A 15,855-nucleotide genomic window follows, 5' to 3' on the forward strand; every position below is an offset into this window, starting at 1 on the left:
GAGCGAAATAAATAATAGCAAATATCATCGATGTAAATGTCATTTTAGTATGCAACACGCTTCTCAAAATTAAAGTGCGGTTAACATACTTCGCAGGATGACTCAGCACGGCAATATCATTGAAATTCATTTGTTTGATTTGCAAGGCCGATTAATATCAAAAAAGTATGCTATTATGTTTCAATAACCATTGGATATAATTTCATAACTATTAGAATTTGTCTAATTGCCCTTATCAATGTTTGTGTGTTGAATTTGTAGTTGTTCGTAGCTATTCAATTCCATGATGGCATATTTCATGTAAGAGGACTAATCTTCACTTTTTAAGAGTCATACTTCAAGAAATAAATTTTTTAACGAGATTGATGTGATTTATTATCTTCGAAAGAATACTGTTCAGTGTGAATAGCAATTCTCTCACACCAACCAACGTGCTGGTTGCCTGAAAGCAACTTTCTGCCCCTATAACCGCTGGTGGCCCTTGGAACTGCATACATATATTCCAAGCACCGGCCGCACTCTTAATCTTTCGCATACAATGACGAAATTTTCATACGAAATGAACACACGCGGGGGAGAGGTAACATTGTGCTGCGAGAAAATTTTTATTTCTTCAACGGCGGCGGCGGCTGCAATAATTCTCTCGAAAATTTCCGAATGTGGAGAAAGGGTCTTTTTTTCCCTCCCCCGTAACCCTACCTTTTTCGACGGAGTAAACGAGCGAACTCTTATCGTGATATTGCAACACGCATAAAAGCTCGGCGGCTTGGGAAGAATAAAAAGGAGAGAATTCAAACAAGCAGAGACCCCGCACACAGTCGTAGTAATACTACTACTGCGCCAGACCGGGTGGGAGCCCCTTCTTTTTCTTTTCTTTTATTCATCATTTCCCCTACGAGAAGTTTTTTGTACAAATTTTTTTGGAAGCCAACCCAACACTGCTACCACTACCGTTTTCAACCAAAGTCCCTTTTGTGTTTTTGTCTCGGGATCCTTCGCAGGGCACCTTGCAACCTCGCCCACACCGCTCTCCCTCCCCGCTCCCATTTTTCACTCGCAATATCACACTTCAGAACTCATTCCGGAGTATCCCGCTCCGCTACACAAGTCCGCTCCGTTGAAACTAGTAGCGGCAGCTGAAATCAAAGATTCTTCCTTTGCCTCCCTCTTCTTTTATTTGGGTCGGAGGGTTTATCGATCGGGGAGACAAAGTCACTTTCGGGACGTGCTCGACGGAGATGTTTTTCGGGAAAAACAGTGGAGTGGTTTTTTTTTCTTTCAGTATTCGAGATTGTTTGAATGGAAGGACTAGCTTCTAGCATCACCACATTATTCGTGTTTTATTTTTCGGCAAACAGGTTTTCTCGCAGTCTTCCGTGGAAGTGAGATGATTATTTAATAATGTGCTGGAACTTTTTCCTTTTTTCAATGTCGTTTCTAATACTATTATTATTTTTCCTTCCGGGATGAGTTTTCTGTTTTAAATCAATAGATTCCGAATGCTGAGGTGGGTGATGAGATTTTAAATTTGGTTGAAACATTGGGTTGAGGCGAAAGTTTAGTCCGATCGAATGAAAATTGGAAACGATTTAAGTGAATTAGAGTAGTAGAGAAAATCAATTTGAAATTATGGTGAAAAAATATGAATATCTGTGGCTTTTGGAGCATAACGCTATAATTGCTTGATAATTTAATAGTACTTGGAAGGCAACTAGTGAGCTGGTGTCCTCAGCATGGATCAAATAACTGTTGGAGAGGGAAACTATCTTCATAAAGTATAAATGAAGCGGATGAAGGGCTACATAAATCCATTCCGATAAGAAAAGGAGGCCAGGATGGAGTTCGTATGAAGGTGTTCGTATCTTAAGCTGAGTTGCTGCTTAGATATTAATCTGTAAAAATAAATGTTACTCTGTATCACCAAAAAAATTCTTTTCACGATACCAAAGTTAAATTCAAGTTGATAATTTTATCCGTGGTTGCCGATAATTTGTGGTATTCTTCAAAGTAAACATTCAAGTCGGCCATTTTCTAAGGCATTATAGCATTACCAAGTTGAATATGGTTTATTTTCTACATTAAAACAGCACGCAAGGAAACAAAAATATTAAATCCCCCCGTATGATATCTTTTGTTACAGCTAGACCTGATGTTGTCCAGGCGATATCTGTATTTGTTCTCACCAGGGATGATTTGGCGTTTCGATTTAAATGAGATCCAATCGAGATGCATCAGAAATTTTGGTCCTAATCCAGATATTTGCGATGATACCTGATTTAGTTTTTACTCAGGATAGCATGGAATTTTTACCCTAATCATGAAAAATTGGATATTTTGGTATTGGAACAGCACCACAGTTTCATCGTTGGTGGGAGGGATGACAGCGATAGCTCAGTGGTTAAGGCGGTGGAATACGGAAGTGAAGGTGGTAAGTTCGATTCTCGCCCCTGAAAATTTTTCCAGCTTCGTTGGCGGCGGGTTGCCTGTCAAAGAAGAGGTCAAGGGTTCTAGCCCCACTTGGGTGGGTTCTATCCAGGGAATGGTTTTCCTTATACGTTTAATTGTTAAATTTGTTGAATACTTCGATATGAAATGGCCAATATGAGCTGTATTCGGTGATTTGGAAATAATAAATAAAATAAAAAAATTGTGCCCACTAACCTCGGCATGTCGTAGATATAGACATAATTTGTTTTGATAAGCACGAATTTGACGTTACGATTCTAATCGGACCCTATAAAGATGCATTAGATATTTCGGTTCTAGAACAGCAGCCCATTTTCATCGTTGATGGGGTCATATTTGAGCCCACTCACCGCGGTCAGTCGTTCGATATTTTCGAACCGATAATGTGATTAGATCTTATGTTGCTCTGACTAGTGCTACTTTGACCCAACGATTCTAATCGGACCCTAAAAAGTTACATAAATGTTTTTCCTGAAACTTGTTTATTTTTAAAATTTTTATATTATTTTTACTATTTAGTAATAAGAGAGAAGAAACTGAAATACAAAATAGACTGAATTTATCAAATATATAGATGGCTACACGCAAGCCATAGGATTTTCTCTTTAAAATCCCTATCGCGTAAAACAAAAATTAGAATATACAATATAATAATCTACCGAATACTGATCTACGGATCAAAGACGTAAATACTAAACAAGAAAGGAGAAATAACCGATTGTATTCGAAAATAAGGTTTTAAATAAGATATATGTACTCAATTATGACCAAAGAGGGTGGAGAAGAAAATGCAAGAAGGAGACCAGGGACCTCTCTAAGAATAGCGACATTATTGGAGAAAATTAGGGATGAGGAATACGATGGTTTGGCCATGTGCTAAGAAAAGGATGACGGAAGTAAGATGAAGGAGGTTTTAATTTTTTGGAAAAGTTGGAAATTCAGAACAGGAAGCATCGGACGGACCGAAAGATATGCAGGGAAAGTTTTAGCGCTGCTGAATATCAAATATCAAGTGACCCTGGGAGTGAGTGAGTGTAAGGTATTCTTCATCTACTGAAAGTTACAAAAAATACGCTTCCCATATTTTTTGTAACTTTCTGGATGTTGTACGGTAAAACCTCAGTAAACGTCCTCTTCTATGCAGCGATCACCCCTGTAAACGCCCATTTCTTTCCAGAATTATGATTATATCAAAATCTGAAATTGTTGCTGTGGCTAAATGTCAACTAGGACATAAGTGGCGCTGTGAGTTTGGGGCTATGCTCAGTGAACAAATATTGAGAGTATGCAACCTGCGTGCCACCCAATGTCTGACTGGGGTGGTGCGCGCTCACTGTGCGGGAACCAAAGGGCATAAGTGGAAGAAAGGTGATGCTCTGCGAATATCTAACGACTCGTTAGACATTTGCAGAGTATCAAAAAAAGTGATAGAATAATCCGAGAGTGACATCATCTTCAGTTATGTCCGGAAAAAACCCAAAAATACCAAAATTTCAAAACTTTAAGTGCGATGCGGCACGTTTTCCGGGCATCCGATTGCAAAAATAATTTTCACGATTTATTTTGACACCAAATGGAACAAAACTGGGGGGGGGGGGGTCCCAAAAAGAAATTCGAAAACTTTAAAAATAAGGACCGCCCTCACTCACCTTGGCCAGTCGGAGTGCGGACGGCGGCACGGCCCTCGCAGTCAGCTCGACGCCCCCGAGGGGAATGGGCGTGCATTCTGGGCCGGTATGCCACGGGATGCCCATGTCAATCGCGTCGAGCGCCACCTCCAGCCTGACTTCACCCGCGGACGTGTAGTCCGAGAGGTCGACGGTCGCATACTCGGGTGCGTCGCCCGGGGGCGTGTGTTGCTGCGGGACGCTGCTGGCGTTGGCGCGGGTCGCCGCTAGGGAGGCGGCCGCAAGGGATAGGAGCAGGGCGGCGGCGGCGGTCAGGGCCGCCGCGCCCCTCGGCGACCTCCCCGGCATTACCGTGGGCGCCACCGCCCGGAGGCGCGGCGGCCGCACGGTGGAGAGGAGCGGGCAGGCGGCAGAAAACACTGCGGCATCTTCGGGCGGACTGACGTCCAGATCACTAGAAAGGAGAATGGGAGCGATATTGAGTGACTGCACATTGTATGCACCGGATCACGTTAATGTTAAGATAACAATGACGGTTCACAATATGGTATTTACATTCTACTCAACAAAAAATTATATTATTTTGGTTCAGTTGGTGGTTTCAGGCAATACGTTGTGGACTTTGCAGAAAATTTTGAATGAATAACTTAAACTTTGTTTCCCCACAAAAGTTTTTATTAATTCACGATCAGACGACCTTTCAACCAGAAGATAACGATAACCATATAAACCAAGTTCGTGATTTAATAAAAAAATTCTGTGGGAAAAACATGTAATTTATGCATTCAAAATGTTAGTTTGGTACCTTCGAATTAAAATTTGCTAGGATGTTTACAATATCTGAATTTTTACAATTAATGATTGCAGACCTAAAACGAATCCCAAAATAAAACTTTCGCCTACAAATATGAAAAATGAATTAATTAAATTAAAGGAAACCATCCATAAATGTCTTCTCATACATATCGTGTAGGGTTCATGGCAAAATTTAGTGAATGCAAATTAGCTATCGATGACTTTTTTTATAAATTAAGTATTAATAAAAATAAAAGTCGAGTGATTTTTACATATAGTTTAGAAAAAAAATAATTATAATGTGCGATTAAGTACCTTAGAGGTTAAAATTAGTTAAAGGATTGACATTATCTTATTCAGTACATATAAAGGGCAGATAAGAAACAGCAACCACTTGCAAAAAAAAGAACTTGGTACAAATCAGCTAAAAATGCGCAAATATTGAAATTATATTTACATGAACACAAACATGTTCTCATAAATAATTGACAGTGCAGAATTTTCAAATTAATCACAGCAATTAAAAACTAAACAATTCGCAATGAAAACCATATTTTTTCCGAAAGACTAAAAAAAGAGAGCAAACACTAATAATCAAAGCATCGAGCAAAAAATTGAATACAATAACGCTAAATTAGAAAAGTTTAAATATTTCATCCAAACTGAGTGTTTGAGTATGACTGTTCCTTCGCTCTCAGAATAAAATAATTATACCATTGTTCATGGTGCCAAGATGTATAGAGATTAAATGAAGAAAATAGTTCTTAGCTCTACTTGAATTGTCATCGATCAGGCATTGGCAGATGTGAAGGCATTCATTTGACTCATGGATTTCGGTTTGATGTTTTCATGCAATCAAGGTCCTCCTCTTGGCAAACAGGTGACATAGGGCGTAGTCCAGTACACGCTCCCAATGCTCCCAAGTGCTCCCGCTTCAAACTCTACAGATTCGTGGTCCACTTTCGCTCCTATCGCTCCCAGTGCTACCCTACTGGATCACGGCTGGAGCGATTGTAGCATTTGTTAGTCGTTTGTTTTACTAGTATCGTCTGCTCGGATATTAGATCGTCTGAATTAGGGATTGTTATAGCCCCTTGTACTTTACTTAGCTTGTTAGAGAGGTCAGTAATATAAATGACAAAAAGAATATGACCATGGGGTACACCACAAGAAACCTATTTAATATTAGATCTTCATTGGATACCATGATCGGGCACCACAGCAGACCGATGCTTGTCCTGAAGATTTTACCCACTGGTTTGCAAATCCTCTAACAACAAGGTGATAAACTTAAACTATAAAGAGCAGATCATATGATACATATGAAAGAAGATAAGACTGATTAAATACCTTATTAGAGAAATTTCAATGAAACCAAAAACAAGCCTAATTAACTTAACTCACCTAAAAGCCTGCGTTTAAACGATACACGTACAAGTTAATGCCTGTTTGCGTGAATTATTTTTGTGGACCGAAACGGAACATGTATGAATGTTTGAAGCTAGCTAAAATAGGTTCAATTTGCCGATCATGCATTTGCACAAGTTGAGTGGTTACACGTGTAACCATTTAACGTGCAACAACGCAACCGTACGGTACATTTCGTGTTCTTTCTCGCGTTCATACATTTAGACTCGTACGGGTTTATGTAGGTGTAAAAAGTCCTTAAGTGGAGTGTCCTTTCTACGATTTATCAATTGCACTCATAACATTGTATGACAGTCTCAAAAGCAGTCCTAAACTTTGAACCAATCTCGTCAACAACAAGCCTTAAGCATAAATGCAATGCGTGTCAACCTGACCTTAAAAAAATTACATAAGTAAAATACAACCGAACATCAATAATTGATTAAACTTAAGTTGAAGATTAGAGGAAGATATCATCATTTAACAGAGAATACAATCTTCATGGAGAACGTTTGTCCGCCACAAAGCAACAAACGGAATACTTTGAGTAGAAGTTCACCTACCCTAACCTAAGAAGTCATATTCTATCTCAATTTCACGCAATATCAAATTCAAATAACTAATAATTGATCTGAATAACAAATAAGTCAAAATTAATTACAAAATTAACAGAAGTAACAGACGGAATGCTTCGACCGGAAAGTTCACTCACCACATGCCTTATTAATTTCGAATAGCCATTTTCTATCTCCACTTCTCGCTAGCTCAAGCTTAAACCACTAATAATTAAATAATATTATATATAATTAATTATCACAACAACCAAGTTTATAAGATATCTTGGACTTGCCGCTCAATTTCTTCCTCGATCTGGCCCGTGGCGAACATTGACTCTGAATTGTGAAACCTGCCTCACCGTAATATCCCCCGAATAGTTCTTTAACCATTTATGTTTTTAGCATTTACCATCCTGGCTCTCTTAGCGACTTCTTCCATCAACTCCGAATGATCATATTATTGCTGGCCAGGTCCACAATTGTTATGAACACCATTTTCTTTTGCCTTCCTTCTCGTTCAAATTCGCGCTGAAAACCGGTTCGCTCCAGCTCGCCCTACCTATTTCTTGGGAGCGTTTGTAGCGAGAGAGAAGCGAATATAGTGACGTCATGCGTGACGTACGAGAGCGCCACGGGAGCTTTTGTAGCTTGTACTGGACCACGCAAAGACTCGCTTCCAGTGCTTCGGAGCTCTGGGAGCTTGTACTGGACTACGCCCATAGTCACGCAGCGTGAGCGTTGTCACTTTACTTCTCTCTCTCCTGTTCCGGCATGAAACGTGCTCGACCTTCAACTCTACCGGGATTCTTGAACGTCAGGATTTGGATTCTGCGAGGTCACGTAGAGCTATGGGTTCCCGCAACCCATTCCATAATCAAAGAAACAAGTACTGAATGCGAGCGCCTTGCAAACGCTTTTTCCAAAAGACTAAACAATAGAGCAAAGAATAATAATCGAAGCCTCGACCAAACAATTGAATAGTCAGTTTTAGCTTAGCGGCTTAAAAGCTTAGTTTTCTCACGACTGTTTTGGATTATTCCCAGTGGAGTCTTGGGGCCGGAACGCCGTCCCGGAAGTGATTAACAAAAGACATAATAGTCGAACAACACTTTTATTAATTATTTTGCCTCAAAATTGTAACACATACATTTATTGCCAAAAAATAGTAACTTGTAATAAAAAACGCAAGTGTTCATATTTCATTAGTAAAAAAAGTAAAGGAAACTGCGTTCTAGCACTGCTAATTTTGCCATGACGTCACCGGTTATTCCGTCTCTGATTGTTTGGGCGTCGTTATTAGCATTAGTGACTGCTATCATTTCTCGTTGTAGTTATTTGTGAATGGCTTTGTTCTTGATTCTATAAGATTCAATCGGTGCTAGATCAACTTCGTGGAATTCCGTGATGATTGGTAGTAACGTCAACTTAGTAACTTACCACACAAATTGTACTTAGCCTAACCGGTTTCGACATGAACTGCGTCAGTCCATTTTGATTCCGCGATTTTGACCAATTTGAATTGTTACCTTAAGAATGATCTCGTAAGTATCAAATGCGGTTGGACTAAATTAAAGGGGTGTGGAAAATGTTTTAAGTCTTTGCTACTCTCCTCGTCATCATTATCGGATATTTTCATATTCTACGTAGATGTATTTTATAATCATCTGTGGACGTAGATGCTCAGAAAGTATAATTTAATGTAGGAACTATTACTATAGCCGCATATTTACCTCATGTATTTATTATTGTGCACATATTAGTAATTCATTAAATCCACAGCGGGCTACATTTTATATTTTTTTAGATTAGATAGCTTTTGCTTAGGTAATGAACCATTTTCAATTACGCAATTTAACTGAGAATTAAAAAAATCATTCCATTGAATTCTGTAAATAAAATCAAAATGATCGTTCAGTGGAACTGTGCATGTAACACAGCCTATTGTATAGGTATTTCGTAATGATACCATTCAATAACTGATGTAGGAAGCGAAAAAGGTTGCCTTTTACTGTAAAAATACGTGCTGGGAGTGACTTATGCTCTGGCATTAATGTGTTTTGAAAACAAATGCTTTGTGCAAACAAGTATAAACCTCCACTGTCTAGATCAAAATTTATTTAATATATCCTAAAAATCTGATTTTTTAAAACCTTCTTCCCTTTATCTTGGATTAGTTTGGAAACCGATCGAGACTTATTTACGGAGATTACATTTGATTGGCATGGCATATAATAAAAGGCGTGAAGAGTGAATGAATTGAATGGCAGCAAGTTCCTCGGAACTTTTTGGAGCACCCTAGATTTTTCCGGTGAATACTTTTGGCCCGAAGGTAACGACGAACGGACGACCACCGTCCACCGACTCGCATAGAACTAATGTTTTCAGCCCCACCGGGACGGCCGGGTCAGCAAAGTTAGTTACAGTCGGCAGCTTTCAATCCCGTCTCGGGAACGGGCAATATTTTGCGTATCAAAGCACTTCGGCATTCGGTTGGACGCTGCTGTAAACGTGAAAGTTCTGCGCGCCCAATAGCCCGGGTGGACTGATGTTAGCATTATCTAATGCCAAGCAAGTTTCAGACGTGTTTCAGAGAGACGTCGTGGTGTTGGAGAAGTAGATGATTACACGGAATGAGTATAGTTACCAAACGTGTGGATAAGTCTGAAAATGTTCTACCGCTGTTATTTTGGCTGTGTTTCCAAATAGATTTATTCTAATGTTCTAAACAGTATTAAATTAAACCGATTAGTATTTTTGTCATTATGTCCATGCTATAACAAAATTTCAAAACCATAAAATTACCTCGATTTATTTAGTCAATTTTTAGAGTAGGGCTGATTTTTGTGAGTATAAGTTGCATACATACATACAATTACATAACAGGATTATTCATTTATTATGTACGAAAAAATGATTTTTACTTATCTAGAACAAGGTGATACCCGTAGAAAGTTTTTCATGAAGGAATACAACCGTCCGATCAATTATTAAAAGTTGATTTAAAAAATAAAAATTGTGCATTTAGGCCTTAAAAATAGACAAGAGTTCTGAAATTTGATTCTCTAATGAGATGATTATATCCTGTAGTGGACCAAGTGGAGTTAAGGTGTAAATCTGGAGGCTGATATCTCGGGGAGTTTAGCATTAACAGTTATCATGATGAATTACAATTGTTTTACATGCTGGAACAAGATAAATACCATGAAAAGATTTCCATGAAGGAATATAACCGACCGATCAATACTTAATGTTCATTTTTAAAATTAAGAGACCGCATTCAGGCCTTAAAAATAGACATTAGTGCTGAATTTTGAGTCTCCTTTAACGTTTTTAACTTTTTTTCCAGTATAACCTCCAAAAGATTTTCAAATGGGATGCTGTGCTCTACATTGTGTTAAAGACGAGAGGACGAGGGAAAATTGCTGGGTGGAGCGCGGGAGATGAGTATAAAGCCAGAGATGGGAGGTGGTGAGGGGAAATTGAAGAAACGGCTCGCTGCTCTCGTAAATCATATCCTCCTTCATCGACTATCGAGTGGCTTCAATTGAATAGGCATCCGGAGAGCAAGATATTGATTTCGCGTCGAGTGGCAGAAATGAAGGCCTGGACAGGGTGCAAAAGGAGGCAGATAGATAGGGATACAGGCAAGCAGAGGAGCCTCGGCGATGTTAGTGGTATATAATATGCGTTTATTAATCACTCAGAGAAAATGACCTGGGTATTCACCCGCATGTTTATTCTCTACAATGAAATACCTTTATGTTGATTACTAATGAGATCATTATATCCTGCAACGGACCTTAAATCTTAAATTTTGTGGCGTGAAGGTAAAAAAAAATGTGGTCGATATCAAGGGGAGTTTTGCATTGTCAGATATAATTGATAAATTACAATTGTTTTAAGTTGCTTAAGTAAAATTATCTTAAAACTACACAATTAATGTTCTATTTAAAGTCTTATCGCCATAAAGTGTATGACACAAACTTCAAAAAATCCTAGTTTAGAAAAAAGCTATTAATATCGTAATTCTGAGTGTAATTCTCCGGCCGTCCATATATCTCCATTGAACACTGTTGAAACCGGGACTATACTTGGCCTAACTATGGACCTAAGTACAATGAAATGCTTCAAGTGCATTTTATTGTCCCATTTTAGAAGTGATTTTATCAAAATCTCCTTGCACTTATGGAATGGTTGAAAAAATAGGGACTTATCGAAAACTTCGTTTTGTTGTATGGGTAGAAAATTTATATAGACGGCGTAAAGAATACGAGGACATCAAATTAATGTGAGTGAGTAGATGAGAAGTGTCTTCGAAAAGTTACATAGGTATTTACTGAGAGAGATAAAGGAATGAAAGAGCTCAGTCGGGTAATACGGGAAAGGGCAGGGGGTAGTTGGGACAAAATGGCCGTGGAAATTAGACGGTTTGGTGAACGTCTTCTATCCGGCAACAATTATGACTTCGACGTCCCTTCCATCGGAGGTCAAACTGCTAAAACTTCTAAGGAGAGGCGAACTTGCTAGGAGAAAAGTTATCAGCGAACGGAAGTGGAGTAAATGGGACATGAAAGAAATTAAGGGCAGGATGAAGCGGCAGGAGCTGACTTGCGCCCAACTTGGCCTAAGTATCTGCTCTTGAAAGACGCCCACCAGGAAAATGTCACCGTGAACATTGCCCAAAAGGGGAACAATGTGCTCATAAAACTTTTGAAGTTGGTTTCCTATTTACGGTGGAGCGCGCTCAAATTTCCTTGAGAGATATCATTCTCAGGCATCTATTTCGATTATTTTGAGCACCCAATGTTGGATTTCGAATGAAATGGCATTCAATTTAAGCAAGTATCACTTTTAGTAGACAAAATTTTCAGTTTTATTCACTCTAAAGTTCCCAGCATTTCTTAAATGTATAATTTTATGAAGTAAAGTGATAAAGTGGTCAGAAATTAACAAATTTCCATACTTATCATCATAATTTTTCGATATTGAACGAAATTAAAATAGAAAGATGTGTAATAGCAAAGCAAATACTGACATGTTTTGCTCGAGAAATCAAGAATATAAGTAAGACTACGGTAAACGTAGGGCAGGGATGGTAGATCAATGCACACTTGACACGAATTATTACCTGGCGGGAATCTGCTTTTGGTATTTGTAACCATAAGTCAATGAATGTCTAATAAATATAATGCAGCATTTCTGTAAGAATGATTAGTGGGGATATGAGACAGGAATTTTTATTTACATTCTTCGGCATATTAACATGCGTCCCTAAATTGAAAAAAATGGCTTTTATATTTATCCTGATGCTAAATGAGCTGAATATCTGAAATTCCTCCTCGGGCATTCACCTCGGAGCAAGAATTTGGGCTTAGACATATTTGATCAAGTACGAAAGTGCGAAAAAAATACATCAAAAGGAATATTTTAAAGTCAAGAGTGGAAAATAATTTTCCCTATCAATTGTTTGAATCATAGCAATTGCCATTGAAATGTAGGCAAATCAAAATGTATTGCGTTAAATGAGCTTTTTTGTCTCTTGCAGAGGACCCCGGTTGCTTTTGTGTGGATGGCCTTGGGCATCTCTAATGTCTGTCTGGGGTGGAGAATGACAGAGGCGCAATATGAATGGGGGCGACTTATTTTTGCGAGGAGAATGGAGCGAGCCGGAGAAATGGAAGGCCTGTGGAGAGGATAGTCGCTCGATTGGAGTGGAAGGCTTCTTCACTTCCCGTGATGTCGTCCAATATTGCTTGGCGAGGAGGAGGAGGAGGAAGATGCTGGGAGATTTGCTTGAGACTCAAAATGCCGGAGCATATGGAAAAGCCGCGTGAGGAACTGCAATTGCAGGTAGATTAACTATTGGCTGCCATATAACGATGCCATAAATACGAGAATAAATACGAGTATGTATTTAACTTCATTCATTCATGTTATTGAAATCCAAAGAATGGTATGCTTCTGCCGTTCAATTCTCCCTTTCCTAAGCTTGTTCCCGATATTCTCCTTCCTAGTGTCCTTTCTAATCTAACTCCAGTACTTATCACCTGGTCTTTCTCGGCGCCAAAGCCTTCAGTTTTTCTCACCATTAAATTCTCCAAAATTCAAATATATTTGGTCAGCACATTTAATTGCGTTAGCAAAGGAGGCGTTCATGAACAAGAAGGAGTTTATGACAGGATCGTTACGTTAGAGTTTAAAGAAAAGGATAGTGGAGAGTTTGATCTGGAGTCTTGCGCTATACGGTGCGGAAACATGGACACTTAGGAAGGAGGACGGGAAAAAACTGAAGGCGTTCGAGATGTGGGTGCGGAGAAGAATGGAGAAGGTGAAGTGGAGGGGGAGGAAGAGGAACGACGAAGTGCTGGACATGGTGGATGAGGAGAGGCAGCTTCTTGTTGGGGTACGGAGGAGACTGGAGGTACGGATGGAGCGTGTCCTTGGCGGGGAGAGGATGCTGAAAACAGTTTTAAAGGGAAGAACGTTGGGTAAACGAGTGGGAGGAGAGAAGAGAACAGGATTTTTAGACAGTGAAAGGGCAGCCTTATTGTGGATTGAACAGGGAAGTACATGAAGGTAGGGGGGCCTGCCAAAATACTTCCTAAGTTTTCCACGGAAACCTATCTTAATCGGTAGAATGCTTTAAAATATTCTCCACGAAATTGCAAATATTGTCTTATGATATGGCCATTACAACAGATCCTTCTCAGACGCATATTTCCCTTTGCCAATTTTTCCCTTTCACGCCACGAAGTGCCTCGGTTTTCTTATTAATTTACATGCTCTACTCCTGAAACGGTTAATAAGTTACGTTCAGTAAGTTCAGTGCCTTCCTTGCTTCCTGATACGATTGCGATATCATCAGCAAAGCGCCAATTGTTGATTTTGTCTCTGTTCACAAAGATTCTTTCATCTCTCATTTCCTTCATCGTTTCTGCTATACATATATTGAAGATTATTGGCCATAGATTACCACCTTGTCAGACCTCTAGATTGTCTTCCTACCTGGGTGCGTTGTGGCCGCATGTCCCAGAATAACCAGTAAGTAGATGATTTTAAGTCATTTTAAAATATAAGGAACGCCATTTACGGAATTTATGACCTTATTTCATCGGACAATTTCAAATGTCTTCTCTAAGTCCACGAAAGTTATACAGATCGGTTGGTGTTAAACACTTTTTCTTCTTCATTATCATTATCTCTGCCAGTAGTTTCAGTTATAATTACATAATATGAAGAAATTATTAAAAACTGTTTAAAGTTTTTAGCTGAGAAAGGACTTTTCTTGCATTGGTATTTGAAGAATTTGATCGATAGCCAAGGTCATTTGCTCCATGATGGACAGGGATATCGTAGAGGAGGAGAGAATTCCGGCGAATTAGTTAGACGGCTCTCTGCAAAAGATACGAATACCAAACGCTCCATCCAGAAAATGAAATGCTGCTCTTGAAGTGCTCTTTCATAGGAGTTATTTTATTGCAGTCCAATAACTAATACTGTCGCGTTGTTACGCAACGATTTGGTTGATGTGCATTAGTGTAAATTTAATTTCAGTGTTGAAGGTTGCTAAAAGATGGTGCCTGCGCTTAAAATCGTGGTTGTTCCTCGTCCCCATTCCGCTTTCATTTTCACTTACTAATCTTTTGAGGTTACCTTTCCGTATTGGTTTACGTTTGCGAAGGTGCAGGTGGAAAAAATGGGGATTGAGCTTCTACGGCCTCGAAAGATTAAAGAAAAGAAAAGGAATTTCTCAATTGGCCGTATAATTCTGAAGATCCGTAGAATTATACGGCCAATTGAGAAATTCCTATTCTTTTCTTTGAAGGTGCAGGTGTTTAGGATGGGGCTCAATTTTCCCTTTGTAAACCGTATCAGATTACTTTCTATATTGGTTTACATTAGCAGAGGCGTTGATGGATTGATTGGATCTTAATTAACCCAAAAAACGTATCACATTACTTTTCCGTATCGGGTAACATTCCCGGGACCCCGTCAGCGAAACGAGCTCCATTTTTTCTTCTGAAATGGATTCTCATTACCTTTCCGTTTCGGATTTTATTTTTGGAGAGGCAGGTGGACGGCCATCCTAAGACTTAGTGGGGCGAAGTATTCGAAACTTCATAGGTAGTTGTTCATCCATTGAGCGCCAATGTTTGTCAACTGTCTGGAGTAATCTCTGCACCCTATCCAAATATTTCATTATGGGTGCAGTACAGTGTAGTCTGTTAATCCGCAAATGGTGCGTTGACTCGAGATAGTTCTAATATGTCCTCGATTGCTTAAGTATACCATCTTCATTCTGTTTACGGAGTCCACAGAACTCGATGGGAATCGGATCCAAATTGAAGAATTTCTGAGCTTTACTGGATTTCGCGTCCATCGCCCAGAAATTTTATAATTGTGACAACGAATGGAGTGAATACATTGCGGAAGACAGTCAAGACTGAAAGCATCCTATTTGATGACTTTCTACCACATTTACCCGAACGTCAAGAAATGCTACAATATTACAGTCAGGATAATAAATAACATTACACTCAGAATAAGTAGGCCTTTGTGCTTCTGTGTGTGTGCCTAACCAATTGGGCAATTTGAAGAGCGGTACACCACTGATCAATGTGCTATCGGAAATACTTGAGCTTTCGGTTAGGGGTAGAGAGAGTCATTGAGGAGAGGAATAGGCGAGAGAGGTCTCTTGGAAGGAACGCGGGAAAGGGCGGGGGGGAGGGGGGGGAGCTTCACACCAGCTGTGTAGAGAAAGAGCCGAGTCGGGGGGGGAGGCTATTTTTTCTATCGGAGAGAGAAGGTTATTGAATTATAAGCATTTTGGTATGGAATGATTGGAAGTGTTAGTTGGCAACGCACTCCTTCCTCTTACTCATTTCAGTGCGTACGCCAGGTTAGATTTTTTGCTGTGTCCAACTCAAAACGTCTCCATTCCAAACTGTTGGCATGAAATATTATCGGTGCAACTGGAGTAAGCGATCTTGACTCTTCTACTT

General features: G+C 39.4%; 1 protein-coding gene across 1 annotated transcript in view; it reads right to left on the reverse strand.

Moving 5' to 3' along the window:
• LOC124155179 overlaps positions 1 to 15,855 on the reverse strand; it is a 188,168-nt gene that overhangs the window by 131,393 nt on the left and 40,920 nt on the right. The window contains exon 2 of the mRNA XM_046528896.1: positions 4,116 to 4,548. Within this exon, the coding sequence (XP_046384852.1) occupies positions 4,116 to 4,548 (433 nt within the window). The remainder of the gene's footprint in view (positions 1 to 4,115; positions 4,549 to 15,855) is intronic.

The sequence above is a fragment of the Ischnura elegans genome, chromosome 3 (assembly GCF_921293095.1).
Source record: "Ischnura elegans chromosome 3, ioIscEleg1.1, whole genome shotgun sequence".
In the NCBI taxonomy this organism is placed as follows: Eukaryota; Metazoa; Arthropoda; class Insecta; order Odonata; family Coenagrionidae; genus Ischnura; species Ischnura elegans.